We start from the raw sequence: 12,533 nt of genomic DNA, 5'->3' as shown, positions 1-12,533 counted from the left end.
TCTCCACTGAGCCACTTAGCTGCCCCCTTGAATACTGCCTTAGTAGGTACTTAATAGGTAGTGGTACTGTTGATTGATCAAATGAAGTTTTCTTTGTTTGGTCGATTAGTCACATCTGACTCTTCAAGACCCCATTTGGCATTTTCTTGGCAACGATACTGGGGAAGTTTGCCATTTCCTTCTCCAGCTCATTTTACAGATGAGGAAATTGAGGCAAACAGAATTAAATAACTTGTCCAGTGTCCTATAGCTACTAAGTGTCTGAGGCTGGATTTGAACTCAGGTCTTCCTGCTTCTAGGCTTGGCACTCTATTATCATGGGATCATAATTGAGGCAGTGGGGGAAGACGCCTTAGAGGCCATCCCACCCAACCCGTTCATTTTACAGCTGAGGAAAAGGACCTCGAAGGGCCAGACTTGGCCCCGGGACTCCTAGGCGTGGAGGCCGGAGGTATCAGCTCGTTCCCCAGCGCTCCCTCTGCCCAGGGCCCCTCACTCGCTTTCTTTCTGCCTGCAGGTTGCATGTTTGAGAAAGGCCCCAGGCAGCAGTTTTATGATGACACCTGTGTGGTTCCCGAGAAGTTTGACGGTACGTTCTTCCTGTCGCTGGCTTCCTGAGGAGGGAGGGCCACGGGGACGAAGCCATCGATCGGGCAGTCGACAAACATTTCTTATGTGTCTGTTCTGGGGAAGATGCTGTTCCACGTCCCAGGGGTGCAAAACCAAATAAGAAACACCCACAAAGGGCTAACATCCAAGTGGGGAAACCACCATATGTAGGCGTAAGGGCAACCGTGGGGGGAGAGGCTGTGGTGGATAGAGCTGGACTTGGGTTCAGGAAGACCTGAGTTCAAATCTGTCCTTATACATTTCCTAGCTGTGTGACCCTGGGCAAGACACTTACCCTGTCTGCCTCAGTTTCCCAAGTTGTAAAACGGGGATCCTCTGAGTACCCATTTCATAGGGTTGTTGGGAAAATCCAATGAGATGATATTCGTAAAGGCCTTGGTAGCCCTTCCAGTATATATGAGTGCCAGCTCTGATTCTCTAAGCATATACAGGAACCAGAGCAAAGCAATGCTAGACTATTCCAAGAAGGAGGCACTGGCAGTCTGGGGCATACGGGCAGGTACTTTCTAATTATGACCACTGCCCTGCACCCACCCATCACTCACCTCCTTGTCTGCCAACAGAACCCTCCCCCCCCCACCCCGGGTCCTCCACTGGAAGTTCTGGTCTGCATAACTAGCAAATGGTTCCATTCGTGGACAGGTGACAGGAGAGGAAAGGGGTTCCTGGGCTGGCGTGCCCTGACGGTCCTATCCCCCTTGTTATTTGAGATTCGTTGGAAGCTGGTCCCATAATTAAGAAGGCCAGGCTGAAAGCATGTTGCTCTGGTGTCAGCGTGGTCTGGAGCTTCCTCCCAGCTCTTGATTGTGCCTGAAAAGAGGAGCCGTGGAGCATACAACAGGGGTTTAGATGAGCTTATTTGGGGAGGGGCCTGGGGAACAGCAATCTGCACTCCTGGGCAGACATTCTCTTCCAAGGAGCCCTGGCTTCCAGGCAATGAGCAGCAGGCCTGCCCTGCCAGCACTTGGTGTCTCTCTGTGAGCCGGGACCCAGGAGGACCAGGCAGGGATGGCACATTTCTCTGGAGCAGGCTCCATGTTTCCCCTTGATTGGCAAACAACAGGAGGCAAGCAGGGGCCCTCTGATTAGCTGATTGCAGTGGCTTCAGGAGGCAGGGCCGTGATGAGGTGGAAGCACCGAGAGCTTTCTATTACTATCATTTTGTTTTTATAAATAGCCCACTGTATGCCCCAGGTGCCTTCTGCTGCCTGCTCTGGGGTTTAGTTCCTGCCCTGGTGCCGGCCATACGTTTGCTCTGGGATCCTTGAGGGAGAAAGCTTTCTTGAGACATGTCCTCTCCCCAATGGGAGGACCAGCCAAAGGATGGAGAAGTGATAAGGCAGAGAAAGGGCAGATCTGATAAGCCCTGACTCCTGCTTCATCCTCTACATCATTCTGGAAGGAATCATTGGAGGGTAACAGCCTAGGAGAGGTCATTGCTGTTTCCCTGGCTCTGCAGGGGATATGACTTGTGAGCTGGGGTTGTGGCCTATGTAAACTGATACTTCACACCAGGAGGCATCATTTCAGCTCTTAAAGCCCAGCCTTCCCTGGGGGTGCTGCTTTCCCACAAAACTTGCCACTGGTGCCCCATTCCCCATCCTGAGAGCAGTCCCCTCCATTCCCTAATGTCTCTGAGATGTGAAGGCTCGCCAAGAGGTTTGGGGGATAGCAGAAGGGAAAAAGGAGGAGAGAAGAATTCAGGAACCTCAATTCTCCCCCTTCTGGGCTGTGGCTCCATCCGTGGCACTCCCAGGATGTGGCGATTCTGGGATTCTGGCTCAGGGCTGGACTGGCCGGGATGGCCTCTGAGGTCCCTTCCAGCCCCAGCATTCTGTAACTTTGGTTAGCTGAGCACAGGGCCAGCCCCCAGGGATGGATGAGGAGTCAGAAGTGATCCAGAGACAACAACTGAGCAATGCTGCCTGCTCTGGGGCCGGCTTCTCCCACTATGGAAAGAAAGACTGTGAGAACCAGCAGGAAAAGCAGAGATCAAAGTGTCAAGAGAAGGAGTAGGAAAAGAGCCTTGAGTGCTCTGGAGCTCAGCCCTCCACAAAGGTGTGCCGAGCCCTTGGACTCTTGCTTGTCAAGCCTTTGTCCTTTGTGGCCTTCTTTAAGGCTGCTTTTCAGTGACCAAACAAAGGGAATCTCGGGCTGTTCTCACCTTAGTCCTGAATAATGGCGATTGTCCGAAGGATTTCCTTAGTGGAAGGAGAGGAGGAAGCGTAGCTGGACACCTCCCTAGGGGATACCACGGCCCTCCTCCTGCATTCATGGCAGCACGGCCTCGTACAGATACCATCTGTGCTCATGGAACAGAGAATTCTCTTCTAGCGACATACATGGCCGGCCCTTTGGCCACCACCCTGGAGCTCTAGCCTAGATCAGCTCAAAACAATTCTCCAAGCCCAAGAATGGCTGGTAGAGGGCTGGATGGGTGCTTCCATAGGTAGCTGGGTGAATCCCTGGAACTGCACAAGAACCACTTCTACATCCCTTTGGCAAATGGTCTTTCAGCCCCTGCTTGCGCTTTCCCTCCCCTGCTGGGGAGACCCTGCACTCCACCGCAGCAGCCCGTTTTGTTTTTGGATAGCCCTAAAGGTTACCAAGTTCTCTCTTGAAAGAAAGGGAGCTGACCAGCAGTCGATCGGCCTGGCCGCCATCGCCTATGCATGCCTGTGTCTAATACATAGTAGCAGATGGAAGAGCATCGATGATCCAGGCAGTCCCAGCCGTTCCTCCCCTGGCTCAGATCCTGATTCACCCACCCGTTTGCATCCTGTGACTCTGATGCCTCTCCTTCATGGTTCCTTCAGAGAAGATCACAGAGATATAGTTAAACCAAAAGAGTTTGGGAACGGGGGGAACATTTGGGGATCGGATGCTTCAAAAAGGAATCTGGGCTTACATTTGACGCTGAAGTACAGGGTGACGACTTTGAAAAAGATGAGAGATGGCGTTTGCCACCTTTTGGGAAAGCGGGCGCTGAAGCCCAAGGGGAGAGATGGAAAACCATCTCCTGGGCACGGTGATTCGTCATGTCCTCCCGGGACTTACAGACTGTACGTTAGCCCATGTGATGAATCGAGCTAGAGCTCCCTGTTAATGTGCATGAAAAAGTCCCTTAAATGAGGCTTGGCTTGTGTCAGTCGCTGAAGAATTCCCAGATGGCTTCCTGGCAAACGCATGGGGACAAATTCCATCCCTAAGCTTACGGCAGCCTGTCCATTCCGGATGCCTGCTGGCCGCAGAAGTGTCAGAAAGCTCTGTCGGTCTGTTTCTCTCTGTCTCTCTGTCTCTGTCTCTCTCTGTCTCTGTCTCTGTCTATCTGTCTCTTTCTCCTTGCAATGAGGCTGCCACACTGGTGTAGGCCAGGAGCAGCATTTGGTGATGACACCATGAGACATGGAAGGAGCCAGGAGGAGTCAAGGCTGCACAAAAAGATTTCTTGCTAATAAATGCAATTTTGTACTATGAGATAAGCCATGCCAGGTGGAAGAGGATGTTCTGAGAGTCAAACACACACACACACACACACACACACATTGTGTATTTTTTTTTTCTAAAACCCTTACCTTCTGTCTTGAAGTCAATACTGTGTATTGGCTCCAAGGCAGAAGAGTGGTAAGGGTGGGCAATGGGGGTCAAGTGACTTGCCCAGGGTCACACAGCTGGGAAGTGTCTGAGGCTGGATTTGAACCTAGGACCTCCCGTCTCTAGGCCTGGCTCTCAATCCACTGAGCTACCCAGCTGCCCCCTCCACATACATTTTTGAAAACTGTAAGATCCAAATTGTTTCCCTCCCCCCTCTTGGAGATGGTAAGCAATTTGATCTGGATAATGCATGTGTTATCATGCAAAACATTTCATTGTTGTAAGAGAATTCTCATATAAAACCAAAACCCCCAAATAAGAACGCAAACAGATTAAAGTAAAAAATAGTCTGCTTTGAACTGCATGTGACTTCAAGAGTTCTTTCTCTGGAGCTGGATAGTATTCTTTGTCAGGTCCTTCAGATTTGCTCTGGATCACGATATTGCTGAGAGTAGCTAAGTCTAACATATATTGCAGTTACTGTGTACAATGGTCTCCTGGTTCTGCTTATTTCACTCTGCATCAGTTCAGGTACCTACTTTCCAGCTTTTCCTGAAATCATCCTGTTCATCATTTCTTACAGTAAAATAGTATTCAATGACCATTTCATATATGACAACCTGTTCAGCCATTCCCTAATTAATGGAAATCTCCTCAATTTCTAATTCTTTGACATCATAAAATGAGCTGCTATAAATATTTTTGTATAAGTAGCACCGCCCCCCCTTTATTCTCTCTCTTTAGAATTCAGACTCAGTAGTGGTTTTATAGAATCAAAGGGTATGCATAATCCAAATTGCCCTCCAGAATGGTTGGATCTATTCACGACTCCACCAATAATGCATTAGTGTCCCAATTTTGCCACATCCCCTCCAACATTTATCACATTACTGTTGTATTGTCTGATCTGACAGATGTGAGGTGTCACTTCAGAATTGGCTTCATTTGCATTCCTTAAATCAAGAGTGATTTAGAACATTTTTATATGATTGTTGATATCTTTGATTTTGTCATCTGAAAACTGCTCGTTCATATCCTTTGACCATTTGTCAATTGGGGATTGGCTTGGACTTATAACTTTGACTTAATTCTCTGTGAGTTTGAGAAATGAGACCTTTATCAGAGAAATTCATATAAAACATTTCCCCCAGTTTACTGTTTCTTTTCTGATCTTGGTTATGTTGGTTTTGTTTGTATAAACTCTTTTTAATTTAGCATAGTCAAAATGATTCACTTTACATCTTGTAATATTCTCTGTCTCTTGTTTGTCACAGATTCTTCCCTTCTCGGTAGATCTGCCAGATAAACTCTTCTCTGTTCCCCTAATTCATTCATGGAATCACCTTTTATATCTAAAACATATACCCATTTTGACCTTATCTTGGCGTAGGCTGTGAGATATTGATCTATACCTAAATTCTTCCGTACTGTTTTCCAGTTTTCTTAGCAAATAATTAGTTCTCCCAAATGCTTGGTTGGGGCTTTGGGTTTATTAAACAACAGATTGTGAAGCTCATTTGCCCCTAATCTGCTCCATTGATTCACCCTACTTACTATTTCTTAGCCAGTACCGGATTGTTTTGATGATTGCTGTTTTATAATACAATTTGAGACCTCACATTGCTAGGCTAATTTCCTTCACATTTTTTTCATTCATTCCCTTAATATTCTTGCTTTTGTTCTTTCAGATAAATGTTGTTATTATTTCTTCTAGTTCCATAAAATATGTATTTGGTAGTTTGATTGGCATGGCACCAAGTAAGTAAATTCATTTAGATAGACTTGTCATTTTTATATATTAGCTCTGCCTATCCATGAACAATGAATGTGTTTCTGATTGTTTAGATCTGACTTTCCTTGTGTGAAAAGTGTTTTGCAGTTGTGTTCATTGGTCATGGCAAGTAGATTCCTGGGCATTTTATATTGTCTAGTTATTTTAAAACGAATGTCTTTCTATCTCTTGCTGCTGGACTTTTTTGGCTTATAGAGAAATGCTGATAATTTATGTAGATTTCTCTCTCTTTTTTTTTAACCCTTCCCTTCCATCTTAGAATCAATGCTGTGGATTGGTTCCAAGGTGGAAGAGCAGTAAGTTCTGGGCAATGGGGAAGCTTGCCCTGGGTCTCACAGCTAGAGAGAGTCTGACCTTGGATTTGAACCTGGGGCTTCCCATCTCTAGGCCTGGCTCTCAAACTACTGAGCCACCTAGTTGCCACTGGGCTGGCTTCTTGGAGACAAAGGGCTCCTTGTATGATGGGGTGATGAGTGCTGGCTGATGGAGGAGTGGCGTGTCTGTGGATCTGGCTGGCCAAGGCTGAAGCAGTTCATCAGCACGTTGACGTGGGGGGCTGTAGGGGGTGTGTGTGAAGTTTTCAGTCCCAAGTTGCCAAACTGTCTATGATTTACACAGTGCTTGAGCCATTCCCAGCTGGTGATTGATAAAAGCTTGCTGACTGACTGACTGAGCTACTCTGGTGGAGGGAAACCATGCTGGTGCCATCATGAATCCCCTGAGCAGTGAAGCAGGATATTAGGAAAGGTTCCTCTTTCCTGCCTAGTCCCAGGCAGGTGAGCTCATTTGAGCCAATGGCTGCGAGGAGAGAATTCTCAGCAGAACAACGGGCCACGCGGAAGCTCTTCCATTTCCCAGAGCCCTGCCCCGTCCCTGCCAGCCAGGCCTGGGTCACTCAGTTGCTCCAGAGGAATGGCGGGTTGTGCTTTCCTGCTTTGTGATTCCTGCTTCATGGTGTTTTTGTTGTTGTTGTTGTTGTTGTTGACAATCAGGAGATATCAAGCAGGAGCCAGGGATGTACCGGGAGGGCCCCACCTACCAGCGGCGGGGTTCCCTTCAGCTGTGGCAGTTTTTGGTGGCCCTCCTCGACGACCCCTCCAATTCCCATTTCATTGCATGGACTGGCCGTGGCATGGAGTTTAAGCTGATCGAGCCTGAAGAGGTGAGTTTTCCAGAAGTCTAATAGCTTAATGAGGGAGGGGAGGGGAGGGAGTCATGCATGGAGGTGCTTCATAAATGCCTCTTCTTATTGCCTTATTCCCTTCCCGCCCCAGCTCTCACAGATGGACTGTACTGAGGCTGGCAGCAGCCCCTTAGCAGAGAAGCCCCGGAGCCTCACTCCGGCCTATCACTTTTAGTAAAGTAAAAGACCTCCTGCCCCAGCACTCAATGGCCTCTGAGCTTTGTCCACTAGCCTTGCTGCTGCTTAATGTGGATGGTTCTCATTTTGCCCCTGGCCAGATGCTGCAGGGCTTTGTAGCTCAGAGATCCCACAATTCCATGTTTCTAATGCAAGCTTCCTTGTTGTTCTTCAGTCATGTCTGACTCTTCATGGCCCCATTTCGGTTTATTTGGCAAAGATACTGGAGTGGAGGCAGCCAGATGGCTCAGTGGACTGAGAACTAGGCCTAGAGATGGGAGGTTCTAGGTTCAAATCTGGCCTCAAAATCTTCCTCACTACATGACCCTGGGCAAGTCACTCACTTGCCCCCCATTGCCTAGCCCTTACAGCTCTTCTGCCTTAGAACTGATGTACAATATTGATTCTAAGATGGAAGGGAGCATTTATAAAAAGGTACTGAAGAGCGCTGCTATTTCCTTCTCCAGCTCCTTTTATGATGAGTGCCTGAGCTGAGTTTGAATTCAGATCAGCCTGACTCCAGGCCTGGGGCTCTCTCCACTGCACCACCCAGCTGCTCTCAAATCCTTGCTAAGAGAAGACTTGTCCCCAAAGGCGATTCAATGCTCCCAGAAGCCCATCACAGCTCTGTCAGATACTGTGATGAGCCTTCTCTTCCTCATCTATGAAATGGGGCATAGAGATGCCTTCCCTGCTCACCTTAAAAGAGGGTTGTGGGGACAGCTGGGTGGCTCAGTGGAATGAGAGCCAAGCCTAGAGATGGGAGGTCCTGATTTCAAATCTGGCCTCAGATACTTCCTAGCTGTGTGACCCTGGGCAAGTCACTTAACCCCCCCTTGCCTAGCCCTTACCACTTTTCTGCCTTGGAGCCAATACACAGTATTGATTACAAGACAGAAGGCAAAAAAAGACGGTTGTGAGAATAAAATGAGATGGTGGAAGAAGTCATAGCCCAAGAATAGTCAGGCTTGATGTGAGCAACATTAAGACGAAAACAAACCCCAGGGAGGAAAAAACAAAACCAAACAAAACCAAAAAGAACTTTCTAGCAATGTGAGCTATCCCAGAGTACAATGGACTTCTCTGGGGGGGGTGGGGGGGTGGAGTGGTTGCCTTTCTTTTGAGGGGACTTTAAGAAGCTGGAAGCTGGATGAGTATTTATTGGGCTTCCTGCAGAAATTCTCATTCATCTAAGATGCCCCTGAAGCCCTTTTCAGCCCTGAAGTTCCCTCTCTTTGCCTGTATCTCTTCTCCCTATTCACCTCCACATTCCTCATATATTACATGTAGTTGTGTTCATGGTTATCTGCCTTCCCCAGCAGAGTGCAGGCTCCTTGAGGGCAAGATTTCTTCTCCTCCTCCTCCTTTATCTCTATAATGTGTGACATAAGACACATGCGCAGGCACACTCTCAAACACAGACACATACCTGAGGCTGAACACCCACAGCCTCACACACATCGTTCCTTGCTGTCTGATCAGAGCAGCCATGATGACTGCTCTAACTCCTTCATCTGAAGACAGCCATATCTCTGCCAGTACCAAACTGTAGGAGGGTCTGTAGGAGTCCACAGTGCCGAGCATCGCTGAGCATCCCCGATCACCTAGTTCTGGTCTCTGCTCTTTGGAAGGAGGTTCTCCTCCTCTCCCTCAGGGTCTGGCCCATTGAAAACATTTCCCATTCTAGAGGTTTCCCAATAAGAAAAGAAATATTTAGAAAACATGCTTTATTCCATTTTTGTGATTTAATTTAAAGAACCACTAATATTTCTTTCTATACCTAGCTTGCCCCATGTGTTAGCTGCTGGCAGCATTGACCATTGACCAGGGACAATTACAGAATATTTGCTTTAGGGGGAAGATGGCTGTAATGTCACTGTTATCTCTATTCAGCTATTGTTTGAGAAAATCAGCAGGAAGTAGAAGTTTGGTGTTTGTTAATTGCGATTTGGGTGGTGCTCTCCTATTGGAGGAAATGGAATCCCTTTGCAACATTGTAACTCACCTGCCAAGGAAAGTTACAGAGTTGTATATTTCCAAACCACATTGTTTCTTTAGTCGGAAAGACACATTGGTAAGTGACAAGTGTCTGAGGAAGCAACACAAAAGCAATCATTGGGAAATGTGGAAATAGTAACAGAGAAAGAAAATAAACATTTTTTTTTTCCTCTTCTGGAAAACAAACATTGTTTTCAGCTAATCGTCACCGACTTATTGTTGGATGTGAAGGAATAGAATAATGTGGGTGTCCCTTTGGGGGGGGGGGAGGAAGCTCCAGGCCTGGAATTCCAAAATAGCATTGCCAATATGTGTGCCAATCATGGACCAATATCATCGGCTCCCTTTTAATCCTGTGCAGATTTTATTTCATGCATTGCAAAGCCATCATCTGAAGAGGGAGTCTGTGACTTCACAAGACTTCCAAAGGGATCTCTAGCACACCCCCAAATTAGCAACCCCTTCTTTGGCTCCTTCCTGATTATCTTGTATTTATATAATGTCACTAGCATGTATATAGTAATTTATATAATATTTATGTACATAATAATAACAATAAATAATAACAAATAATAAGTTTTATGTAAATAATAATATCACTAGCATTTATATAGTCATTTATATACATAATAATAAATAATAGATTTTATATAAATGATAATATCACTAGCATTTATATAGTAATTTAAAGTTTATAAAGTGCTCACCCCCACCCCCTTGCCAGGCTTTCTTCATATTGCCCCATCCTCCCCCAGGTGCTCTCTCCCCTTCTAATGAAGGAGCTATTGCTTTTTTTTTTTTTTTCTCCTGTCTCTGTTCTTCCACATGGGAGGATCCTCCCCTCTCCGATGTCCTCCTCCTTCACCTCCACTTAGTGACTTCCCCTTGGGAGCCCAGGTCAGGAGCTGCCTCCTACCTAAGGACTGTCCTACTCTCATCAGGGATTGATTGCGTAAGAAGGTGCTCCTTCTTGCATTTGGGGGCCTTTCTCTGACGTGAATCAGGAACATGTTGGATGCCCCCCTCCCCCTCCCCCTCCCCCTCCCCATGCCCAGCAAAGCCCAATTCACGGTTATCCTGTATCCACCGGAACTAGGATGGGCCGGACTAAATACAATTGAATTGGAGTGAAAGCCAACATCTCCCCCAGGAGTAGGGAAAAAGCCTGCGCGCTTCTCTTCTCGGGAATCGCAGACTGTCTGTTCCCTTTGTAAAAGCCTCCTCTTATTTCCATGAATTTCGAACCCCAAACCTATGACAAAGGGCTCCGTTGAAAAGGCCCCCGAGAGGTGGCTGCCTGCCTGCTCGGAAAAGCGTACCAGACCGCAGGAAATCCAGGGCGCGCAGCCCTTTGTTTCGGGATCTCTTTCCTCCCTGGCAAAACGGGGTAGAGGCTGGTGGGGAAGGGGGGGGGGCGCGGTGTGAGGACTTAAGGAGAAAAGGCAGCTACCACAAGGCCACTGGCAGTTCTGGGAGTCTGACTGGCTCCCCTTGGGTGGTGGCTTTGCCACTTGCTAGCCGTGTGACCTTGGGCAAAGTTGGCCCGGGGCTCCGGGCAGAACTTCCTGCTCACCAAAATGAACGCAATAATATTTGCACAACGATGTTATGAGGCTCAGCTGAGACCCGGAAGCCAGCAGACTCGGGTTCAAATCCTGTCACCCACAAGCCATTTAACCCCTCCGCGGCCATTTGCTCTTTTGTCAGGCTAGGATTGGGCTGCTGGGGTCCCAGCCCTGAGGGCTGTTCTAAGGCTCCTCCGCGGCCCTTTAGGGGAAGCACCTGGGCACTTCCGGTCTTAGGAATGTTATTGTTTCTATGTAGAACCTTTGCAAACTGTTAAACAGGAGTAACAGTGGTTGGTGCATATCAAAAGAGCAGAGAGTGCAGGGATGGGGAGCTACTAAATGATAGAAAGTGAACGCATCCGCCTCTGCTGTTCGGAGTTCTCCAGCTACTTTGCAAAGTGCTGGGGGGAGCCCGGGACGCGGAGCTCTTCGGGGGTGGCTGGGGAGCCACGGGTGGATCAGGCTGCTTCTCTTTCCATGGCAGGTGGCCCGGCGCTGGGGCATTCAGAAGAACAGGCCGGCCATGAACTACGACAAGCTTAGCCGCTCCCTCCGCTATTACTACGAGAAGGGCATCATGCAGAAGGTGAGTGCCTCCGCGGCGCGTGCAGAAGCCCCCTGCCAGGCCTCGCATTCATCTGGGCAGGCTGGAAGCGCGCCTTCTGCCCTTGCTGAAACGAGGTTTTCCCATTTTTTGACAAATGCTTAGCCCTTGGATTTCCGACTGACAGGCCTGGCTATTCACAGTCCCCGCGCTAAGGTTCAGATCCCAGAGGCGGGCTTTCCGCAGCCCCCGGGCCTTGCTTCCTCTCTTCCTGGGTGCTACCCAGTTTTCGTGGAGTTCTCATCGCCGCGCAGCTTTGAAACACTCCGGAGAGCAACTTTGGAAGAGATGCGGGAAAGCAGGCGGCTGGCTCGGGCCATCCCTGGGGAAAGAGCCTGGAAAAGGCTTTCTTGGGAATTGGGGATTCTTGCCTCTTGGATTTGAACTCGGGGCACCTACCCCGAAACACGTCCTCTCCCCTCGAGGCTGCCGTGGGAATGGCCACCCTCCTGTGGGGCAGAGGTGGCCATCCTAGCAAAGAAGCGTCTGCTGGCTACTAACCAGATCTGCGAATGTTCCTTCTGAAACCCGCTCCTGGTAGGCTGAGGGCCATCTTGGCTGGAGGTGCTGACCTGCAGTCAGAATGCCCTTCCCCTGCCCTAGACCGGCTAGTCCTCACCGGCCAGCCAGCTCCCAGGGCCAGGGAAGCAGTAATCAAAATGAACCATTGCTTTCCCGCTGTCTGTGGGAGGGGGTCAGCGTGAGGAGAATGGGGCCGCGCCAGAGAGATGGACACACAGAACGTGGACGCGTAAAAGTCGGCTTTTATCGAAGGTCCCCCGTTAGTCCCCATTGGGGACTTCACTGTGAATATAGTTGCCCCATTAGAACTCCCCTATGCTAAGCCCTAGAGATACAAGGGAAAAAGACTCCCTGCTCTCATGTATCCTAATAGAATGCATCTCTCTCTCTCTCTCTCTCTCTCTCTCTCTCTCTCTCTCTCTCTCTCTCTCTCTCTCTCTCTCTCTTTTTCTCCTCTCTCTTTTC

The 12,533-nt window shown here is 48.5% G+C and overlaps 1 protein-coding gene across 1 annotated transcript in view; it reads left to right on the top strand.

Annotated features, from left to right (window-relative positions):
• Nucleotides 1-11,701, top strand: part of ETV1 (ETS variant transcription factor 1) — a 40,316-nt gene extending 28,615 nt beyond the window's left edge. The window contains exons 4-7 of the mRNA XM_044678845.1: nucleotides 518-589; nucleotides 7,009-7,178; nucleotides 11,427-11,528; nucleotides 11,690-11,701. Of these exons, the coding sequence (XP_044534780.1) occupies nucleotides 518-589; nucleotides 7,009-7,178; nucleotides 11,427-11,528; nucleotides 11,690-11,701 (356 nt within the window). The remainder of the gene's footprint in view (nucleotides 1-517; nucleotides 590-7,008; nucleotides 7,179-11,426; nucleotides 11,529-11,689) is intronic.
• Nucleotides 11,702-12,533: the final 832 nt, after the last annotated feature.

This window comes from Gracilinanus agilis, chromosome 5, assembly GCF_016433145.1.
Source record: "Gracilinanus agilis isolate LMUSP501 chromosome 5, AgileGrace, whole genome shotgun sequence".
Lineage (NCBI taxonomy): Eukaryota > Metazoa > Chordata > Mammalia > Didelphimorphia > Didelphidae > Gracilinanus > Gracilinanus agilis.
Note: the sequence above shows the minus strand (reverse complement) of the source record. Positions and strands in the feature narration are given on the sequence as shown.